Here is a 24,152-nt window from a genome sequence, read left to right as displayed (position 1 = left end):
TATACACACATATATATATATATATAAATATATATACATATACGTGGCATAAGAAGAAGAAGAAGCACGGAAGGAAGGTTGAAGAGGACAGAAAGAAAAAAAAATGGAGGGGAAAAAAATGCTTGGAATTTCGCAGCAGCCGCCAACGCTGTTGGCATGAACGAACGAATGAACGAACGAAAGGCGCCTTTCGCCTTTCGTTCTTAGATTATGACGGTTTCAACAGCAGAACCTTCTTCTTATATACATATCCTGATGCATATACTTACATACCTAACGCCTTCGAGATGTCAGCTATTTAACTGACATATATCGAGCTATGTCTCCTTTCAATGATTTTATTACTTGTGTTAGTAAGCGATCAATGTCGCTATTGTGAAAATCATGGAAGAGAAACAGACGACTCATTTATTTTATATATATATATATTATTTTTTAGTATTGTCGAATTTTTTTTAATTATGGCAAATTGATCGAGTGATCGATCGATCGATCGATCGATTGATTGATTTTATAAGAGATTAATTTAATTTATTGAAAATGATTTACAATGTTTATAAACTTTTTCCTAATCACATGTAAGTATCAATATATGTGTGTATGTGTGTGTTAAAATAGTATATACATCATTGTAATAGAAATATATTAGAGTTTTGTTCATTTGATTAAAGTCTGATCGAGTCAGATTTATTCACTCTATATATTTTCTTTTATTTTTCTTTTTTATTATTAATTCGATTAAATTTTGTCTCTTATTAAATATTTGAGAATAACTGAATTGTTACTAGCTTTCCGGAGTATCTATTAAAAAGATATAAAATAAAAAAAAACCGTTGATAAGAATTAGATATGAACATTCAACATAGAAATGATTATGTACTTTTTATATCATCCAGTATAATTTTATTTTTTTTTTTTTTTATGATGCTGGTAGAATTGATTAATAAACTATGTCAAGGGTTTGTAAATACCGTTTGTTCCGTATATAATGCTGGTAAACGAAACGGTAAATTATCGATACGATAACAAATCGTGTAACACGTATTGCATATGTATTATACATATATACATACATATATACATACATTCTTACATACGTATTTCATATATTTATCTGTGTGGGTTAATAATAATCGTTTGGTGCCGAGACTCGTTAGAAATTGCAATAGATGTTAGTCTCGAGCAAGGACAATGAAGTTTTCTTCACCTTTCTCTTATTTCCTTTTTTTTCTTTTTTTGTGTCGTGCTCGAGAAGAGAATCGAGGAAGTTTTTAACGTCTACGAAATAACTTCGCTTCGCCAAAGAATTCGTACTTTCTAAAAGTATTAAACTTTGAGTTTGTATTAGACATTGTTTCGTTATATAATGGAATTTGTTTTGTCTTTTCCTCCTCTTCTCTGTCTTTCTTTCTTTCTTTCTTTCTTTCTTTCTTTCTTTCTCTTTTTTGTTTGTATTTTTTTTTTACGACGAATTTATCAATCTCGTTTAAATTCGAACGAAATGAAAGTTCGAACTGGCTATAGAGAGAGTGGGGAGAGGGTTGGAAGGTCAAAAACACTTAAAAAAGAAAATTACTATTTTTCGAGACTTTTATAGGTCAATTACTTTTTTCTTTTTTCTTTTTCTTTTCAAATCATAAAATTTGCAAACGTAGAAACATGTTTATGGTCGATCTTTTAAGGATATATGAATTTTATTTTGTTGTCTTATTCGTGAAACAATGCTAACAAAAAATTTATTTCTGAGAAATGTCGTTCACTCAGACGGGATGAAGAACAGAAAGGGAAGAAATATGGGAGAAAAGAAATAAGAAAGTAAAAATAAAAGAAGAAATAGAAGAAGAAGAAGAAGAAGAAGAAGAAGAAGAAGAAAGGAAAGAATAAAGAAAAAGGGTGAAGCGAATCTCGAGACTTTAGACGAAGGGAGGAGCATGGAATGAAAGAGACGCAGAAGACGCTCAAGGCCGTACTAGAGACCGAATTAGATATCCCATTCTCTGATCTCTATCCCTTCTTCTAGGAGGAGGAGGAGGAGGAGGAGGAGAGGGGGCGAGAAAACTCGTCAAATGTTTTTCGTTGAAACGTTCTACAATAATTCTATTTTCTTTCTTCCTTTCGTTCCTCATAAAAATTTCATCTCCATTTTCGATATAATTTTAAAACGATGCGAATGATTTTTCTTCGAATTTTATTCTTTCATATTTCATCCAGTTATAATCTGTTATCCTAATTTCAAAGACCTTTATATAAAATTGACATCGTTTATGAATGTGCATAAATATTTATGTATTTATTTATTTATCTATTTATTTATTTATTCATTCATTCATTCATTCTAAAAATTCATACATTTTTATCAAAATTTACATTGCTTATTAATGTCTATACTTTCTTTTTTATTTTTTATTCTAAACGCATCAATTTTTATGAGAGAGAAAAGAAATTACACGCTTTATAAATATCCTTTTTTTTTCTCTTCTTTTTTATTTTTTTTATTACGAATTTATAATATCTTTATAAAAATTTGTATCGTTCATAAACGTTTTATTTGCAATCGATGATTTATTTTGTAAGATTACGCGATCTTTTTATGATCATGATAACGGTCAATTTTTATTAAATATTTTTTATAACATTCTTAAATGTTTTTATGTATAAGAATCTCCCATTTGTTGATAAAAATATACTTCTCTCTCTCTCTCTTTCTCCCTTCCGGTCTCTTTTAGAGAAATGCTGCAAGAATTCAAGCTTGCGCAAGAAGAACGTCGACGAACCGAAAGATATTTGAAATCAAGTTTATTCGGATAGCGATAAAAATAATACTTAGGAGAAGAGGGACAGTTATTTCGATACGAAAAGAAAACGCGTTTGAAATCTCTGGAAAGAAAAACTTCATCTCTAAACATTTTTCTACGTAGCTATCTCTGAGGAAATAACGATACGGATTTTCCTCGCGATTATTTTATATTTACGTACATATCTTCGTAAAAATATTATCGTGAAATATTGAATCCACGAACATTTTATTACGTATATAAAATATAAATGAATAAATTGATAGAATAATTTTAATTTTCATTCGTCAGTTTCATTGATAAATTTCCCTCATTATTTTCATTCATAAATTTCATTCATACGTTTTACTCATTAATTTCATTCATAAATTTTTACACATCGTCAAAATTAAAATGAATGTTAATATGAAATTACCAATGAATATAAATCAATGATATCACTAATACTATTATTACAATTTACTCTGGGATACATTTTTCCACGTAGAAAGAGAAAGAAAAAAAGAAAGAAAAGGAAAGAAGCAAACAAGTTGAAAAAAACCTAGTTGGATCGATCTCAGTCAAAAATAAAAAAAAAAGTAGATCGAAACGGAACAAAACAAATAAATTGCATCGATGCAACAGGATACATCCGTAAGATACAAGAGGCAATCCAACCTAGCACGCATAGTTTAATCGTAATTCGAGCTGCAATTCGATTCCGAGTAAATAAAAAATAAATAGAGATACAGACAGAGATAGTTAAAGAAAGAAAGAAAGAAAGAATAATAATAAAAAAAAAAGAAAGAAAGAAAGAAAGAAAAAAGTTGGAAAGGCTCGTGCTCGGTCGCGTTAAGGAAGCTGTAAAAGACCGGTTCGCAAGGTTGTTGTTCGAGAAAAGGAAATAGAAGAAGAAAATACACGAGCTTATGTAGGCTGGTTCATTCGTTCATTTGTATTGGAAGAGAAGAAAGAGGAGGAGATCAAGGAAGAGGAATCGGAGTAACCACTCTAAGCGTTATGCTTCAGGTGCACCGCCGCCATTTCCGAAGGTCATGATCGGCAAAGTATCTTAATTATAGATCGTCGAGAGTCCGATGGTTACTTACTTTACTACTACCACTACTATTAACTATTGCTATTACTATATTACTACTACTACTACTACTACTACTACTACTAGTTAAACTTAGTACTAGTACCAACAACCTCGATAGTAAGACATTAATTAACGAACGCCTTTTCTTAACTTTATTTTTATCTCGATTCTCTTATCTCAAGATGAAAGATGAAAACGAGTATAAATTGTCTACTACTTCTTTTCATGGTTATTTATATATAATATACATGTATATGTGTGTATATATATATATATATGGCTGTGTATTTATTTATATATGTAGACGTATAGATAGACAGATAGATAGATAGGTAGGTAGGTAGGTAGGTAGGTAGGTATTGATGAATTTCTTTTTTCACAAATGATGATTCAAAGTTGACCCCTAGTATCACCTCTCTATCTTTATCTTGACTTCGAGATAGGTATGGAAGAACGAGCGTGGGAATCGATTAGCTTCGCTTACTATACTCAATTTGTACAATTTAGTAGATACTTCGTAATGATTATCTTTATGTTACGATAATATATATGTGTGGGTGTGTAAATATATATATATATATATATATATATGTATATATATTTGTGAAATTTTTTTTTAAGTTTAGGAACAATCAAAAAGAAAAAAGGAAAGAAGTTCTTTAAAGTAACATTCGAAATTAAATTAAACGAATTCTCTTCGTCTCGAACTGAATAATTTAGATGCTTTACTCGTTTTTAATAAATGGATTTCTGAAATTTTTAATTTAATTTAATGAAAGTTAATCCTTCAAAAATAGAAAAGAATGAATGAATAAATGAATGAATGAGAGAAAACGAGGACACTGTAATATACCATGAATCATACAGGATAAATAACATTCAAAAAAAAAAAGATAGAGAGAGAAAAAGAGCCCATCACTTTCGTAGTTCTCGATAATTAAGTGGAATAATAATCGCGTGACTTCCATGTAGTAAGAGAAATTGACGAAAAAGGAAAGAAAGAAAGAAAGAAAGAAAGAAAGAAAGAGAAAAAGAGAAGAAAGAGAAGAAAGCTGAGAAGAGAAAGATGGCGAATCATCGTTTTATATAATAATATAATACAACAGGCTTAAAAATAAATTTCTAGGGTAGATCAAAAGTTCCTAGACGATTTTAAAAGTCGAGTTAATTTTCAAAATAAATTCGTAAGTTCGTAAAAAAATTCCCTACACTTCTAGATTAACAATTAAAGTAAAGAAAAAAAAAAAACAAAAAAAAAAGAAAATCAGTCTGAATCTCGTAAGAGATTAAATTGATCCTTATAATCGTCTCGGAAAATTTTAGTCCATCTTTTATTTAAAAAAAAAGAGTCAATAATGCGACGTTGTTGAAAGTAAAAGCAAAAAAAAATACGACGGCCTATGCAAATGTTCTTCTTCTGTGAGCACGCTTATGGCAATCGGATCAAGGAGAGTATATACATATATATACATATATGTATGTGTATATATATATATACTCTCTCCCTCGAGTAAACTAGTCGGTGAAAGAAATTGCAGCATCGATGGAGGATCCACGTCCTTCTTCGTGATCCAAAAGCGATAACCAACGGAGAGATTGTAACGCGGCCTTTTCCAATGTGAACTTTACCAAATTCGGTAAGAATGAAATCGTCCTTCATTGGCCTTCGTTGACGTCATTTCATTATTTTATCACCACATATTTCGTAAGATTTATCTGTGTCTTATCAAATGTCTGCATTGCTTTCTTTCTCTTCTTCTTTATTTTATTTTATTTTATTTTTATTTTATTGTTTTTTTATTTTTTATTTTAAAATTTTAACGTGGTAATATCACATATACTCGTTGTAATATTATTTTGGGACTGTTTTATCGATTATGCTTTTTTTTATCTATATTTTTTTCCTCCAATGTAGTCTTATATATTATAACTTAATTTTTGTTTGTTTTATATATAGAAATTATCTAATATATTTGTCACGTATACGCATACACAATATCGATTTGTGATTTGTTGTATATATAAATATATGATCGATATTTCTTATCAAACGTTTACGCACATATGTATGTATTTGTTACGAATATTGATGAAGTAAAATTAATTTTTGTGTTTTTTTTTTTTTTGGTTTTGTTTTTATCTATAAGAGTCACAGATAATATGTAGGTGCGCTGTTATTTTATCTCGCATGGTTACTATATACATTATATAGCTTTACGATTGGTTACATAAGATCGCTATAATTCCGAAGTTAATGCGGTCGACGACTTTCTCATCTTATCTCATCTACGAGAATACGGACAATAATTTGTTCGATGTTGAAAATGGAATGAACATTATTTTATATTCGATCGAATTCTATCGATTCTTTCATTTCTTTCTTCTTCTTTCCTTTTATTTTACAAATTGCAAAAAAAAAAAACAAAATTATTGTTAAGTAGAAGAACTAAAGAGAAAGAGAGAGATAAAGAGAAATATTTTTATATCTTTCTATTTTCAGTGTTTTTCGTTGCACGATTGATATTCGATAATGTGTGTGTGTGTGTGTGTTTATATATATATTTGTTCGTGTGTGTATGAAGTAGTATAATATTACAAGCGTCTTCCGATATTCTCTTGTGTATATATGGATTGTGTACCGCAATATTGCGATCCATGATTTCGTCGTGGGAGATGAACTCGAGTAGTTTGTGAAAAGAAAGAAAGAGAGACAGAAAGAGAAAGATAGAACCGTTGCTCGGGTTGCTTTATAGTCAACGACCTTTTCCTATCTAACAGAGAATCCTCCTTGTGAAAGAATGGGAACGTGTCGAATTCGAGATGAAGATGATGATGATGACGGCGATGACGACGACGATGAGACGTGAAACATTCGAATGTGAATGTTCCTCAATCAAAAGTATATTTATTCTATAAAAAAAGAACAGTAATCTAATCATTACTGTTTGAATATTTTTCTTTCTTTCTTTTTTCTTCTTCTTTTTCTCTCTTTCTTTTTTTCTTTTTTTCTTTTTTAATTACAGACGATGATTATTTTTCTTATTATCTCTTTATTTCATTTTTTTTTCATACATCTTTTCTTTATATCTTTTTTGGAATATTTTTTTTTTCTTGACAACAACAATAATAATTATCTTAATAATAATTTTTATTTTAACGTTAATTTTCTTTTTGTTTTTTTTTTGTTCCTTTTTCTTCGTTTCTTTTATATTACATCGGACTGATTGATAAGTTCTGATTTAAATTTAAGTAGATGTGTCTTACGTTTAAATATACGAAAATATTGTATTTGGTAATTTTTTATTTTTTTACTTTTTTTATTTTTCCTTCTCATTTACTAGAAACTCCAAAAAAGATATTGGTAAATTACAAATACTTCGGATCTAATTTTGTCGTTCGATTTATCAAAGTCAAAGGAGTTACAGTTCGAACAGCGTTAAGCCGCGATTAGCGTTTTTTTTATCGTTAAGAAAGAAGATCAGAAGAAAGAAAGAAAGAAAGAAAGAAAGACATGAAATACTTTTTATTATTAGAAAGAAATAGAATGATTCCGATAGAATATGTTTCCTCGCGTGTTTAGGTTTCACAAAGAAGAGACATTTTTTTTTCCCCCCCGTAAACTCATTGACCCAGATAGATATGACAGAAAAGGGAAGACGTATGTACGAGAGAAAAAGAATGTGAGAGATAAAGAGAGAAAGAGAGATAGAGAGAAAGAGAAGTGTGCGTTGTGTATTTTAAATCTGGATCAAGTGGATTCTTTTGAACGAGCTAGAAAATTCGATCTCGGATACCGGAAGTTGACGTTAACCATTGTCGAAATAATTTTTTATTTTTCAGTGAAAGACAAAATAAAGTTTGGACGTAGTAAAATAGACAATATTTTATAATTGATAAGAATGATAAAATAATTTTATTAAAGTCGATCGGTTATCGATTAAAATTATTATTAGATCGGTCTGAGGGATCTAAAAATCGATCAATCGAGAAATATACGATTACGTGTATAATTCTAATCGCATGCGTTCACGTCCTTCCGCAACTTCCGGTGCATTCGATGAATACCTACTGACTCTTCCGTCGGAATATTATGACTTCCGCTATTCTCTTTTTCTCTTTCTCTCTCTCTCTCTCTTTCTGGTTTTTAACTTTATATGTATGTATATACATATTAAACGATTGTAGGATTGCCATGAAATAGTGAGATCCTATCTTCTATCGCGCGTTATGTATGTGTATGTGTGTGTGTGCGCGTGTGTGTATGAGGAGAGAGAGAGAGAAAGAAATTATATAAGTTGGAACTTTTAACATTATGTGTATGTATGAAAGTAATCTGATCCATAAAAATAATTGATATTTAGATTTGGAAAATGTTGATTTTATATATATATATATATATATATATATATATATATATATATATATAATGGAATATAGTTTCAACTTTGATATTAATTAATTTAATAATTAATTCTCGAAAAGGATAATATTATATAGATTTAAATGCTCGATATTATTTAATTACATATATAATATAATATAATAAAATAAAGTATAATATCGATATTTCAATAAATTGAAAATTAATTTTGCCAAACAAAAAAAAAGGAAAGGAAGAAAGAAGAAAAGAAATAATATTATTGAGATTATGAAAGAAAATTAAAACGAAAAGTATTAATATTCAATGATATATAAAAACGAGCGAAATTCCAAAGTCGAATTATTGGAAGGGATAAAAAGAATGATAAAAAATAAAAAAAAATGATTAACATTAGAACATTTCTGGCAATAAATGTAATCGATGCAATTGGAAAATGAAGTGGGATCTCTTAGTGTTTGAATCCACGCTCTGATTGGCGCTCATGCGTGCATCCGTTGATCGATCGATCCCTGGACGAATCGAGTGAATCATCGATGTCATTCTAGTTTCGAAGGGAGATAGATAAATAGATGGATAGATAGATCGTTGCTCGATCCTTCTTGCGTTCACGTAACAGGCTCAAGGCTAACAATAAGAGAGAGAGAAAGAGAAAAAGAGAGAGAGACAGAGAGAGAAATATACTCAATGCCATGCTCCTATGAGAATTAGAATTAATTACTACTCTAAATATACTACACGCTAATCGTAATTATGAATGTTCGCATAATTGCATACGCAATAGCTTAGGTGAACGACACTCGTGTTACCGCTCTTCCTATTTTTCTTATTTCTTTTTCTCCTTTCTATTTTATATTTTCAATCGAAATCAACACTTTTCATATTTACAGAAAGGATAAAAAAAATCGATATAACGAAAGATCGTCGTCAACGATATATCGATCGATTCGAGATTTAATTAAAATTTTATTTCTTTTCTTTTCTTTTTTTTTTTTTCAATATCGTTTTAAAAATGAGAAAGGAAAATGAACGAAATTTTATGAAAGTTTTCAAGACTTTTAAAAATTATGATTCGTTCATCAATTTGTCTAGTGTGCTCATTACTTCTTTTATTTTTCGTGTTCCACTTATCTCGTCACCAACAGATGTCCGACGTAGACGTAAGACGAAGAATGACGAAATCACTGTCAGCTTTATTTTATTTCATTTTGTTTTAGTTTTTTCTTTTTTAAATGTCACTTCTTACGTTAGTTATTGATACTCTCTCTCTCTCTCCTCTCTCTCTCTCTCTCTCTCTCCCCTCTCTCTCTCTCTCTCTCTCTCTCTCTCTCTCTCTCTCTCTCTCTCTCTCTCTCTCTCTCTCTCTCTCTCTCCTCCTCTCTCCTCTCTCCTCTCTCTTCTCTCTTTCTTCTTCGTTTCTTTCATTCTTCGATTGTCTGGAAACTTATACGCGACAGTAGCAACTAACGACGACGAGAGGATGTCGACATCGGTCGGGTTTCTCTTATGAATGGCGAAGGGAGGCAAAATTATTCGTAAAGCTTGCGCTATTTTCAGAAGACGCGTTTCGGTACGACCACGAAGCGCCGCTATATGGGGTAACATTCGCTGAATTCATATCTCTGTCAGTGAACTCTCTCTCTCTCTCTCTTTCTCTCTCTCTCTCTCTCTCTCTCTCTCTCTCTCTCACACACTTTCTGTTTCCTTTCTTTCTCTCTCTTTTTATTATTATTATTATTATTATTTTACAAGTTCACCCTTACATACAAATCGAAAGTTAATCAATCCGATCTCCGATTTTTCGTAATACAATTTTTATACAGTTCTATATAATATAGTTTTAATTCCCAAGTATCTCTTTTTTTCAATTATTATTTTTTTTTATTAGCATCATTTGACAAGTCATCTTCATATGTACGAATCAAAAATTAATTAATTTGATCATTAAATCGCTCGACATTTTTTCTTTTTTTTTGTTTTCGTTATTAAATTGTATACATATATAAACGTATGTAAATACATTTAGATATATCTATTATCAAATTACGTAAATCTAATGTATAAAGGATATAAACGCGAAAGATCTTTTAAAAGAATTTCCCATTTTTTTTTCCCTAACGTAAATACATACATATGCAGCACAATAATTATTAAGTTCCATGAGAGAAACGATACTACGAAAAGATAATTGCGAGATGTCTTTTTAAACATAAAAAAAGAAAAAGAAGAAATAGAAAGAAAGGAAGAATAAAAGAAATGTTAATTCTCTGTTTCACGGAACGTACCTACTATCTACCAAACATACGTAACTTTTTAATCATCTGTGTCACGTCTTATCGAAGGGACAATAAAAAAGAAAAGGAAACAAAAAAAAAAGAATAAAAGAAAAAAATCGTCAAAGAGAAAGACATACGAATTGATTGTGCATTTATACACACGTATGCACATTTATGCATGCACACATATATATACACACACACATGCACGAATATACACACAAACAATGCGATTTCTAAGGAAACAATGAGATGTAGCGCCGGCGCTAAAACTGAATACAAATCATGCTTGAAGATGACGATGACGACGATGACGAAGACGATGATCATGATGATGATGATGATGATGATGATGATGATGATGATGATGATGACAGTGGTAGTGGTAGTGATGCGTCGTGAGTCACCTCCCACCCTTCCAACCACTTCCATTTTTATTTTCCACAGTGGCACGCGCTCGTCTCGAGCCAAGTTATTAGCATTTACGAGACAACGTGCTACGTACGACATCGTCTTCGTCATTGTCATCGTTGTTGTTGTTGTTGTTGTTGTTCTCATCATCATTATTATTATTACCATTGACCGAAGGAAATGTGCATCTTTTTTTTCTCTCTCCTTCTCAACCCGTTATCATTGTTCACGCGTGAACACGTGCAGTGAAAGAACAATTATAACCGAACGTGAGATTTTTATCGTTAAATTATTTATTTATTTATATACTTATTGTTTTCTCCTGTTTTCTTTTATTAATTAATTCGCACGTGATTTAACGAGATCATTTATAGACGTATATGTTCATATATGCGATGATCTCGTTATTTGTTTTCTATAATTCACACAAAGGTTTATGCAAATCTTTGGAGAAATATATACATACGTTACATGTACATATTCATAATATACATAGACAAAAAAAAATATATATATACTCTTAATATTTTTATACTCCGTATATTCATAATATCGAGTAGACACACGTAAATATTAGAATCGGACGGTCAATCATTCCTTAAAAATAATACATCATTATGGTTAAACTCGTAGGGACAAACAAATTGGCTCTTTTCACCCTTGATGGGAACTCGGAGTAGACGACAGAATTCTTCCACAGCGCGTTTTGCTTTGTTTTCTTTAGTTTTGTTTTTATTTAAAAAAAAAAAAAAAGTAAATGGAGGGAGAAAGTAAAAGGAAAATTGACGAGAGAAGAACAGACGGACGGACGAACAGATAGAGAGACAGATACAGCGAGAGAAAGAGAGAAGAAACAGAGAATGAGAAAGATGGTGGGAAGATGGCGGTGGGAGGAGGGAGGAGTGTAGAAGAATAATACAAGTAGAACTCGATGGAGGCGAAGCAAGTAACGGAGTTTCGGCATTCCAACAAGATGAGGAGCACATATTCTCAGCGAAAGATCGTCTGAGAGTTTGCGTCCGTGTGTGGTTCCTCCTTCCTCTGCCATTCGACTGGAATGCACCAAAAATAAATTCACCCAGCCGACTACGCGCCATTTTGGAAGCGTCGCCTTGGGGCGAGCATTCTCTCTTATCCCCCTCTCTCTATCTCTTTTTCTTCTACATTTATTGCATCCTCTCTCTCTCTCTCTCTCTCTCTCTTTCTCTTTCTCTTTCTCTTTCTCTCTCCTTAATTTTAATCTTCATATCTTGCATATTCTCTTTTTACCTTAATCTTTCTATTTTTTTTTATTTTTCTTCTTCTTCTTTTTTTCTTTCTTTTCTTCTCTTTTTGCTTCTCGCGCACTACTAGCTCACTCGCTCATAGTTTGCCACTACAATACTTCGTGGTTACTTAAACGTAATTAACCGCTAATTAAAATATCATTTCGTAACGCATTATAAAAGTAAATTATCCTTTTGGAACGTGACGATTCGTTTAATAGGATTTCCAATCGATTTCTATCCTTATTGAAAATTGAGTCTCTCTCTCTCTCTCTCTCTCTCTCTTTCTCTTTCTTTCTCTCTCACTCTCACTCTGTCTGTCTTTCTCTCTTTTGTTTATTTTACGTTCACGGTCATTAATTTTTATTTCAGAACGTGTTTAATTAAGTAACCATAATTTTTAAGTAGAACTCGTTATTTTATTTGATTTATTTTGATATATATATATATATATATATATATATATATATATAGAGAGAGAGAGAGAGAGAGAGAGAGAGAGAGAGAGAGAGAGAGAGAGAGAGAGAGAGAGAGAGAGAGAGAGAGATATCTATGCATTATTTATTGAGATAGTATAAGCTATAACTGCATTTGAAGATTATCTTTCTTTTAAATGGAAAGTGAATAAGGATAATCACTCGATTAATATCGACTCGTTATAGAGAGTTATTGGTATCCTCGTTATCATTTTAATTACAATATTTATTAAGCCGATACGAAGGAAAATAATATTTATGAGAAATAAAAAGTATGAGAAATAAAAACAATTGACTAAAATATTTCTTTTACAATACGATTCTTAATATTTTATTTGATAAAACTTATATTAACGAAAGAATTCGCACAACTTCATTTATTTCCTATTATACTAAATTCTTGAGACACATATGGAATAATTATCGTGAGAGATTTCTATTTTTATTTTATTTTCTTTCCTTTTTTTTTATATACACACACATATTGATATATATATATATATATATTATTTTTTTTCACGCAATTGTTTTCTAATTTTTTTTCACATGAGTTGATTGGCCATTATTCATAGATCTTTTTTATTCCAACGTTTTTACCAACGAGGTCACAACGGGTCAATCACTATAGTTCTTTCAGTATGTATGAACAAAAGAAAAAAAGAGACGAAATATTTCAACATATCTATTCATTCATTCATTCATTCATTTATTTATTTATTTATTTATTTTTCTTTTTGATAAATGATTAATTATTTAACATGAATTTCAAATGTTTTCTTTAGAAACGATTTATAACCGTCGTGTGGATTACTCAACGTTCGAAAATGCATAGCCACGTCGAGAGAGTTAATTTTTTTTCTCTTTCTCTCTCATTCTCTGAGAGGTATAAAATCTTACGTAAAACAGCTTGCCAGACACGATCGACTAGCCTCTAACTTAACGATCCTTCGATCGATCGATAGATCGATTGTAAGATACGAACGAAAGACTCGAAAGAGATCGAAGAAGGAGAAGTAAGATCGTTGTGAGAAAAGATATCGTTACCGATTGCCATTTATATCTATCTCTCTTTCTTAGAAAGAAAAAGAACGAAAGAAAGTAGGAAAGAGAGAGACAGGAAAAAGCAGAGAGAGAGAGAGAGAGAGAGAGAGAGAGAGAGAGAGAGAGAGAGAGAGATTTCTTACAAAGTTACCACCGAAGATTATGCAACCACTCAAAGATAATCTCTCGAACGAAAAGTCGAAGTAAATGAGATCACTCAGCATCCAAGATTGCTCCTTTCGTCTCTTTTATTTTATTTTATTTTATTTTATTTTATTTTTTATTATTTATTTTTATTATAATTATTAAAACGTTTTTTTTTTAAATACGTGGGTGCCAATATTGCTCCTTTCGTTTCTTTTGTTTTGTTTTATTTTAATTTTTTTTATGACTTATTTTTATTATAGTTATTTTACTTTTTTTTTTCCCCTTAAATACGTGGGTACCGATCAATAAATCGACGTTTCGATATTAAAGAGAGAAAGAAAAGAGAAAAAAGAAATTAAATCGAAATCCTGTCAGATCAGAAACATGTCTTACCCCTTTTCATTACGAAAGATCTCTTTCGATTAGCAGTACAAGCCTAATACGCCTACGTTAAAACTTTGATCTGTTATTTCTTCGAATGACTCAATCATTCTTTACTCCTGTTTATACATCACCTTTTATTATTAATTATTACGATTATTATTATTATATAGATTCGTGAGAAAGGATATCGATTCTTTTCTTTCGTAAAAATTTTGCTTTTATTTCTTTTTCTTTATAATTTTTATCAAGTATTATATACATATATATAGCGTGTATCCTAACAGGACAATTTCAAAAGCTATATCCGTAGTGAATTATTCTTACATGCGTGTTTGTGATTGTACGTGTCTCTATGTGTATGCGTATGCGTGTGCGTGTGTGGAATTATTAATTATTACGACTATTATTGCACGTGGCTCGTTAGAAAGGATCTTGATCCTTTTGTATAAATCTTTTATCTTCATTTTTATTAAGTGCATATGTAAGTTCACAGGATAATGTGAAAGGCTATATTCCTGATGAATGATTATTATATTCGTGTCTCTCTTTCTCTCTTTCTCTCTCTCTCTCTCTCTCTCTCTCTCTCTCTCTCTCTCTCTCTCTCTCTCTCTCTCTCTCTCTCTCTCTCTCTGTATGTTTATGCGTGCATATGATTATACGCGCGCGATTATTAATTATTACAATTATTATTTCATTTGATGATTCCGTGAGAAAGGATCTAAAATTTTTCTTTTATATTAAACTTTTTCGTTCCTTTTCTTTTTTCACATCTTTTATGTATCCTTACAACGGGACAATGTGAAAGAATATATTCGTAATGAATTATTTCTACGTATATGTATGCGTGCACGCGGGATATTATTAATTATTACGATTATTATTGCAGGTGTCTCGTTAGAAAGGATCTTGATCCTCTTGTATAAAATTTCTTTTCGTTTTCTATTTCTCTCTTTTTTCCTCTTCGTTTTCTTTTCTTTTCTTTTCTTTTTCTTCATTTTTATTAAATATATACATGTATATACGTACGTGTTCGCAGGACGATGTGAAAGGCTATATACTCGTGATGAATTATTCTTGTTTGTGACTATTTGTCTATACTTGTATCTATATCTATATATATATATATATATATATATATATATATATATATATATATATATATCTATGCGTGTGCGTGCATTCGTGCGTGTGTATATGCAAGTATGTGGATGAAATTTTCTCGTGATTTAACTTGGCAAAGGAACCACGGTCGCTTTCATTGTTACGTTCACCGACGATGACTCCTCGTTCAATGACTTTTCACTTCTATTCTTTCTTCAATTTTATTTCAAGTTTCACGATTACGATGTTCTACTCTTAGGTAATATACTATAAACACAGAGAGTGGGAGAGTGAGAGGGGAAGTGTGTGTGTGTGTGTGTGTGTGTGTGAAAGAGAGAGGTTAAAAGGGATTTGACTTCTTCTTCTTCTACTTCTTCTTCTACTACTACTATTTCTTCTTCTTCCGTATCCTTTGATACATATTATTATACATAAAAAGAATTGTCCTTGTCTTGTCTAAAGATCTAACGGACGCACGACGTCAAGGAGAGCTTTCTTGCCGAGTTTTCGTGCGGTTTGTTGCCTTCGGAAACGAAGAAATACTGAATAATTCAGGCAGTGACCGTATCGGGTGACGTCACTATAGTATTCAGTCGGTGGACGGTTCAGGCTGAGCGACCATGCGAAACCCCATCCGCTTTGGCTCGTCGCTGAAAATTTCAGTATTTCTGTAGAAATTCAACCTTTTACGTATAAACAGTTTCTCGAAGATATCTTTTCTTTAAGTACTTTTTTTTTTATATATATATATATACTTACGTTTTCATTTCGATAAGACGATTAATTTACTTTCGTTGGTACGATCGTGTGTCATATCAAAATTGAACAAAAAGATTAATGTTAATATATTTATACAAAAAAAAAGACGAACGTCGTACAAATTGACAAAGAAATTTTTAAAATGATTTTTTTTTTTTTTAATTATGCAAATCATTAAAAATTCTTTTCGTTTGAAGAAAAATTATTAAACGTAAGTTTCGATAATTTTTTTTTTAATGGAAAAGTCGATTAAAAATTTTGAAATTTTCATTCAGAAAAAGGTAAGTTCCATAAAAGAATTTCGTTTTCAATTTGGATTTCTTTTCTTTTTTTTTTTTTAAATATTTTTTTTTCTTTTTTGAGTGACAAAATAAGATGAGATTCGTAGATAAGATTCGTTTTTATTTCTCTCTAATGATTCGAGATAGAAAATTTCCAAGATCAAATCGAGATTGGTTTCTTTCTTTATGGTATCACGCGAAACGATTCGACCGTGCGAGATCCTCTGAACTTGGAAAGCGTTGCTCCACTTTCTGTCGCAAATGCGTTTAGCACGACATAAGTCCGTGAAAATAAGAGCCGTGAGTATTTTATAATGATACGTATATTTCTCCGATAGTCTTTGATAAAATTCCTTTTTCATATATACAATAATTGGGATGTAAAAATTATATAATTTTTTTTTTTATCATACACACACGCACATATATATTCTATTTTCTTAATTTTGCAAGTGTATTTATTATTCTTACATATTTCTAAAAATCTAATATAAAAAAGGTCAATCAATACGAATTGATTTATTAAAAAATCGTATTTTTTTAATCGTTTCTACGATTCGTCCTAAGCTTATGTATATACATTTTTTTTTTTTTTTAATTTAATATAGAAAAAGTTAATCAGTTCGAAATAATTCTTTAAGAAAAAAAATTTCTTTTTTAAATTCCAACACGATCTCCAAAGGTGTATGCCCGAAAAAAGAAAATTATCAAATTTTGTCAATCTATGCGATATTTATACAACACATTTTTAAGTACGCACGTACGAATCCAATGTCATTGAATTTCATTATTCTTTCCAATCGTCTTTGAAAAAAAAACAATTTTTTTTTTAACCGGAATAAACGTAGGAGTGTAGGTAAGTTAAATATAGAAGAAAAAATAGATAAAATAGGGAGGGAAATAAATTGGAAAAAGAAAAAAAAAAGAAATAAAGATTCTTTCGACATCCTTCGGACGTTGCGTTTAGATCCTGACGAACTATCCGTTATCATTTGCGGACCATCACCGGATATCTCGCAACTCCTGAGCTCTTTTTCCACGCTATTGTATGGAAATGTCAGAAAGAAATCTTTCACGTGTTCACTCAAGATCCTTCAACGTTTGTTATGTCCCGAAGTTCTTTTTAACTATTGTACCTACGTGAAACAAACGTACGTAAATATTTCGTTACTATTTTTCTACATTTTTGTTCTCTTTACGTTTAATTATGGTAATACAAAAATGAAGAATCTCTAAAACGTCCATAGGTTGTTCGTTTTCAATATTCATTTTCATTGATAATTCATTGCCAATGTTTCCTTGCGTTTTCCTTATTGCACGTAATTAACAATTCTGATTAGATGATCTAATAGTTCTGATTAGATTGTCTAATGAACTATTTGTTCGACCTAACTCTATCCATTTTCTTTTTTGTAGAGAACATCTGATGTGATTAGAAAAAAAAAAAATTTGCTTGGTCCGTCGTACTTCGTAAAATTTTATTCAACGACAATTGGATTTTTTCATTTTGTTTAGATTATTGATTATCTATTGGATTATAAAATTTCTTTTCTTTTTTGTTCTGATATCTTTTAGAAATTTTATTAGACCGGGAAAAAAATTAGACCGTAGTTGGATGAAACGTATACATATGTGTCCGTATGTGTGCACGTGTCTGTGTCTATATAGTCGAAATTTAATGGAATATTTTTCATAAAGATTTGATTGGATTGATAATATCATACAATTACGTATTTACGATTTAAAAAAAAAAAAACATAATTAAGATCTCGTTCTAGATCCATTTGAATTTAATTTCGATCTGATTCTAATTTTCTTAATCGGTTCAATGAAATCGAAGATAAAGAGAAAGAAAACAACGACGACATTTAATCGTTAATGGAAAAAAAAAGAAATAATTGGCTAGTCGATCCCTACATAATCGATTTATATTCTAACGTTATTTCTTTTAAGTCGATCGGAAATATCGTTGTAATTAAATTATATATAACGATCGTTGGATTAGTCGTGGACGTGTGTAGCCGCCCTGAATTCTATTATAGAAAATCCCGTATCGTTTGTAGTACTACTACAGTGTCAAGAGTGTGAACGCTAGAACACACGTCGTTGATCGGCACTCCCGTGTGAATATCTCCCACGTGAGGTGAAACCCGATATTAACGGCATCGTACAAATCTACGTGTATCTATGTAATAAGTTATAAACACACATACACAAATTATTCGAAATTTTGCGTTTTTCATTTATCATTAATCTTCTTTTTTTGGAACGATTGTAAATGTGAGCACGTGCATATAAATTCGAGAATTTTTATCGAGAAGTTAATTATTCTCTGTGTGTGTGTGTGTGTGTGTACTGTTTCAAATTTTTTTTATTGACGATAAAGAATGAAAAAGTAAAATATTAGGAAAATGGAAGATCTGTTGAAATGTAATCTTGAATTTTTTATTCATTCATTCATTTATTTCTTTGGATTATGGGATATAAATTTGTTTGTAGTGATATAATTTTGTTTTTAAGATACAGGATGTGTAATGTATTATTATATAAAGCAAAAGTAAAAATAAAAGGAAAAAAGAAACTTTACTCTAGATGTAATTTTTAGTTATTTATTTATTTATTTTTTTTTTTTTAATTAAAATATTAAATTGATTTAATTACTTCCATACTTGTCCACTAATATGGAATATAATATTTTATATATATATATATATATAATATATTGTATATTTTTTATGTAAAATAGAAATAATAATAATAATAAATAAAAAGAGAAAAAGAAAATAGAAAAGCCACGAGAGATAAAATTTTTGTCTAATTCTATTCTAATCGTATTTCACTTTTATTCGTGGGAAGTAAGAGCGTTCGTTAATAATATAAAAATAGAATCTGAATCGAATAGAATAATGATGATATTGTTTCTAATATAATTGTATCTTAGATTGATGAGTTTTCTTGAACAAGCTTTCCGCTCCTCTTCTCATTGACGCCGTTTCGCGAGGGCGTATCCGGGAGTGAAAGGCTCGATATTTAAGATTCAACCTCTTCAACGGGAAAGTCAGAGATGCCTCGTTGGATTTTAAACAATAGAAATTATCAAATCCTTCGAAAGAAAATCGGAATTGATCTGATAGGAAGTGTAAATGTCGATTTCGTTGATTTCTCAATCAATCTTTTTATTCTAATTTTTTTTTTGTTTTGAAATAAAAAATTTCATCGATCCATATTTTTTCTTTTTAAATATCAATAGATACGAATGAATAAAAATTGAAATTAATATGATCGACGAATGTTCAAGACAATTTTTCGTGATAATAATTTTTAATCATTTAGAAACATCGTTTGAATTACAAGAACGAGTTTTATTAGTCGCGATTTTATTTTTATTTTATATATATATTTTTTTTTAATACAATATTATAGATATTAATAAGTAAAAATTTACGTTAGCATGATCGAGAGAAGGCTCGTAGAATTTTTTAAAAATATTTTTCTTTGCGATAATAATTTTTAATAAATTTATTACTTAATAAATTTATATGTAATATATATTTTTAAAGTAAATATATGGATTACAAATTTTACATATTTCTGCGAATAACAACAAACGAAATTTGTTGAAGCATAGAAATGCATATCATTACATTACGTTACTCTTGTGTTAACATATACACACATATATACATACTATATAGTAAGTAGATAGGTCTGTTATGAAACAGACCTATGATTTAGAACAGTGCCTTACATTATCGTTTAATGGACAGTTCTCTTCGAAAGACTAAAACTGACTTTAAACTTTCTTCTTCGACCGTCTCAACTACAACACGTTAATATCGTTTCTTATATGCATCGCACATATCCACACATATACATAAATAAATATGTATACGTATGTATGTACGTATGATATATGTATATATGCATGTGTACGCGTGTATAAAAGTGCATTACGAGAGATATATCGTATATCCTATGATTAGAAGAGTATTATTTATATACGGTCGCTTCTTTACGTCTTCATACCGCTAGGATATCATCGATCTTTCTTCATTTTATGATTTCTTCTCTTCTTTAATCATACATATTTATACATACATGTACGTATGTATGTATGCATGTATGTATGTATGTATGTATGTATGTATGTATGTATGTATGTATGTATGTATGTATGTATGTATGTATGTAGGTATATGTATTTCTGAGTGGTTATGTGCATATATATTTGTGATAAGTATATATTTATTTAGAAATTACTCTGTCGGTTTTGCAAATTAATTTCTAAGAATTCATTTTATTCTTTGTATCAATTATCTAATTGATGATAATTGACGATAATTGAGTATTTGATTTTTAATTTTCTTTTTTCTTTCCCTTCCTTTTATTATTATTTTTTTTATTTATTATTTATTATTTATTATTTATCATTTATCATCATCATCATCATCATCATCATCATCATCATCATCATCATCATCATCATCATCATCATTGTTAAAGAAAAAATTCGAAACTCGTTTATTTAAATAACAGTATTTGAAATGTAATAATTTTTAGTAATTATTTAATTATGAAAAAGGAAAAAAAAGGAGATTAAAAGGAGGTCGAAGAAAGTTGATAGGATCAAAGCATCTTTTTTCTTTTTTTTTCTTCATTTTTTTTGATCGATGAGTTGAAATAAAAATTGAGCAAAAATATTTGCAAAATTTGTCGTATCTCTTTGAAAATTAAATTTTGCACTATTTTCAGTAATTATGCACTTGCAAAAAAAAAAGAAAAGAATATGAAAAAGAAGAAGAGAAAGAAGATTAACCAAGATATACATTCGTTCGTTCGATCGGTCGATCGAGAAATCGATTTTGAAATCTACATTACACGTGCGAAATGTTGAAAGAGAAAGAAAAAGAAAAGAAAAAAAAAAGATTCTACGACCTTTGACATTAAATGATAATTAATTATTCATTTCGTGATGATAGTTAAGTAATAAATTAAGGAATACGGAATCGACTGATGATTGGTAGCTCGTAAAACGTCGATGTATTCATGGAATGCATCCTTGCTCCAAAGTGAAATAGAGATAGAGATAGAGAGAAAGATAAAGATAGATAGATAGAGAGAGAGAGAGAGAGAGAGAGAGAAAGAGAGAGAGAGAGAGAGAGAGAGAGAGAGAGAGAGAGAGAGAGAGAGAGAGAAAGAGAGAGAAAGAGAAAGAGAAAGAGAAAGAAAAAAAAATAATTTCTTTAATCTCGAATCGTGAGAAAGTTTTGCCCTGAGTTTGTCGTAAGGATTGTAAGAGAGAAAAAGATAGATAAATAGAGAGAGAAAGAGTAAGAGAGAGAAAGAAGAGAGAGATCATGAACGAAGAATCCATACCGATTAAGTCGTGCTCGCACGAGTCAGATTTGTTCGTGCGATCGTAAATTCTTGTCTTGCTAGTAACTTGTAACAGCATCCTTCCTGGACCAAGTTTAACTCGATCATCTCATCTCATCTCAGACAAGAACATTTTACAAGGAGATATTACTCTGTAGTAGTTATCGAGACGTTTCAATCTTGAACTTTATTGCGTATAGGATGTTCCGAATAAACAAACGGAATTTAACATTTGATTATATAATTAATTATTTAATTATATAATTAAATTAATTGTATAATTTGTTTCATGAATAATATATATATATATATATGTTGGTATAATATTTATTTTTATATCTGATATATTCATTTATAATTTTTATATATATATTTATTTATTTATGTATCTATGTATGTATGTATATTGTATAATAATTTTATATAATAATGAACAAATATAAGATTTAATATATAACGAAACGATTAATAAAATGTGATTAATAGAAAAAAAATACATATACATACATACATAAAATATATATATATATAAATATATTTAATATTTATTTTTACATAATAGATATCCGTTTACACGTCTGATTATATTTTATATAATAATTTTATACGACTGTCATATTTAATAATGTTAAAATATAGATAGATAAAAATTATTCCTATTTTTTATTTTATTTTATTTTATTTTATTTTATTTTATCACATTAACAAAACTGTTACGCGTAATAACTAAATAATTTTTCCCCTCTCACATTTTTCTTTTCTTTTTTTTTCTTTGCAGGAATGCCAATCGTTGAAGGAAGATAATAGAAAATTACAGAACGCATTAGCATTAAATCAAGTGCCGCACGTCCAAGTGATCGACAACGTTTTTCTTCAGACTCAAATTGAGACGCTTCAGTGGCAACTTAAACAGGTAATTATTGTCGTCATCATTATCATCATCATCATCATTATCATTATTGTCGTCCTTATCACCATCATTATCATTATTATAATTATCATCGTCATCATCGTTATCATTGTCATCATCATCGTTATTATTATTTTTATTATTATTATCATCATTTGAAAATGTTTGAGAAGTCACGTGCCAACAGGATTGATAACATTTCCAACAAAACTGGTTCACCTTGCTCCGATTATACGATATCGACTTGTTGTAAGTTGTAACCGGTACAACTCTCACCGAATGCACAGTGCCAGTTAATCGGATTTCCCTCTCGTCTTTCCTTCCTCGTTCAAACCTGATTTCGCGTTCCGGTATTAAATTCGTGTCTTATCCTTATCGTCCCATGTCTTCCACGTTCTCACGAGTATCATTAAGCTCAATCTATTTCGTAATCTTTCTGTTTTTTTTTCATTTATTATTACAAAATTTTTAATACAAAATATTTTAATACGAAAATTATAGAGATTTGCATGTTCGTAATCGATCGAGTCAAACACACAATTCAATAATTTCTTTTGAATTTTCTTTTTCCTCAAAATGAATATAGATCACAAGATAAATGTGAAAATTGATAGAAAATTTCCAATCTCGTAATTAGTTTTTTCTTTCCATTTCTTTCTTTCTTTTTTTTTTGTATTTTTATTTATTTATTTACTTATTTTTCCTTTTTAACGTAGATCATAAGAGTTAAAAAAAGAAAAAAACGAGATAAAAATTCAACGAATGTCAAATGATAATTTTATTTCTCAAACAAAACAAAAAGACACGTATATAACAATGTTAAATATAACGATGTAAGAAATTTATATCGTTTCTTTTTCTTTTTCATTATCACGATAGATCGAGTCAAACAAGCAAATGTATCGATCGCTGATGGAAGAAGTGGCGCGTTTCTTAGACCGAGCCCACAAGAGCCTGATTATTCTTCACGAGAAGAACAATTCCAAGGACAAGAATAATGCTCGTGTACCACGTAGTCGTAGCGTTCATGCAGTCGATACGACGACTACGACCGATTGTTCACCGAATCGTGGCAATTCGACAAATTCATCGTCGTCATCCGGATCATCCCGTTTTACGAGAGCCAAATCCGTAAATCAGATATCAGGTGGTTCTGCTTTCCGCGAATTCACGTGGTCTGTGTTACGTCGTAATCAGAATACCTGTACCGATAACAATACACCACCACCGTGCCGTGAGCAATCTTATCAGGAAGAAAAAAAGATGGCCGATGGTGTTACATATACGAAACCAAAACAAATGGAATTGAATCCCGACGACGTGCCACCGGAAAAATTGTCCCAAGAAGCTTTTAGGTATAAACGATTTATATTGATCATTCGTCGATCATTTGTGTTATATCGTTTTAACGAATTACAAATTTAATTAAAAATGATATTGATATTACGTATATACGTATAGATATACACGCACA

General features: G+C 30.0%; 1 protein-coding gene across 2 annotated transcripts in view; it reads left to right on the top strand.

Moving 5' to 3' along the window:
* LOC127065469 (homeobox protein 13-like) overlaps positions 1-24,152 on the top strand; it is a 90,705-nt gene that overhangs the window by 19,174 nt on the left and 47,379 nt on the right. For both annotated transcript variants that reach the window (XR_007782056.1, XM_050997846.1), the window contains exons 3-4: positions 22,547-22,681; positions 23,558-24,033. Coding sequence is in view for 1 of the 2 variants with exons in the window: in XM_050997846.1 (XP_050853803.1) it covers positions 22,547-22,681; positions 23,558-24,033 (611 nt within the window). In the remaining variant the exon portion in view is untranslated. The remainder of the gene's footprint in view (positions 1-22,546; positions 22,682-23,557; positions 24,034-24,152) is intronic.

Source organism: Vespula vulgaris, chromosome 8 (genome assembly GCF_905475345.1).
Source record: "Vespula vulgaris chromosome 8, iyVesVulg1.1, whole genome shotgun sequence".
NCBI lineage: Eukaryota > Metazoa > Arthropoda > Insecta > Hymenoptera > Vespidae > Vespula > Vespula vulgaris.
Note: the sequence above shows the minus strand (reverse complement) of the source record. Positions and strands in the feature narration are given on the sequence as shown.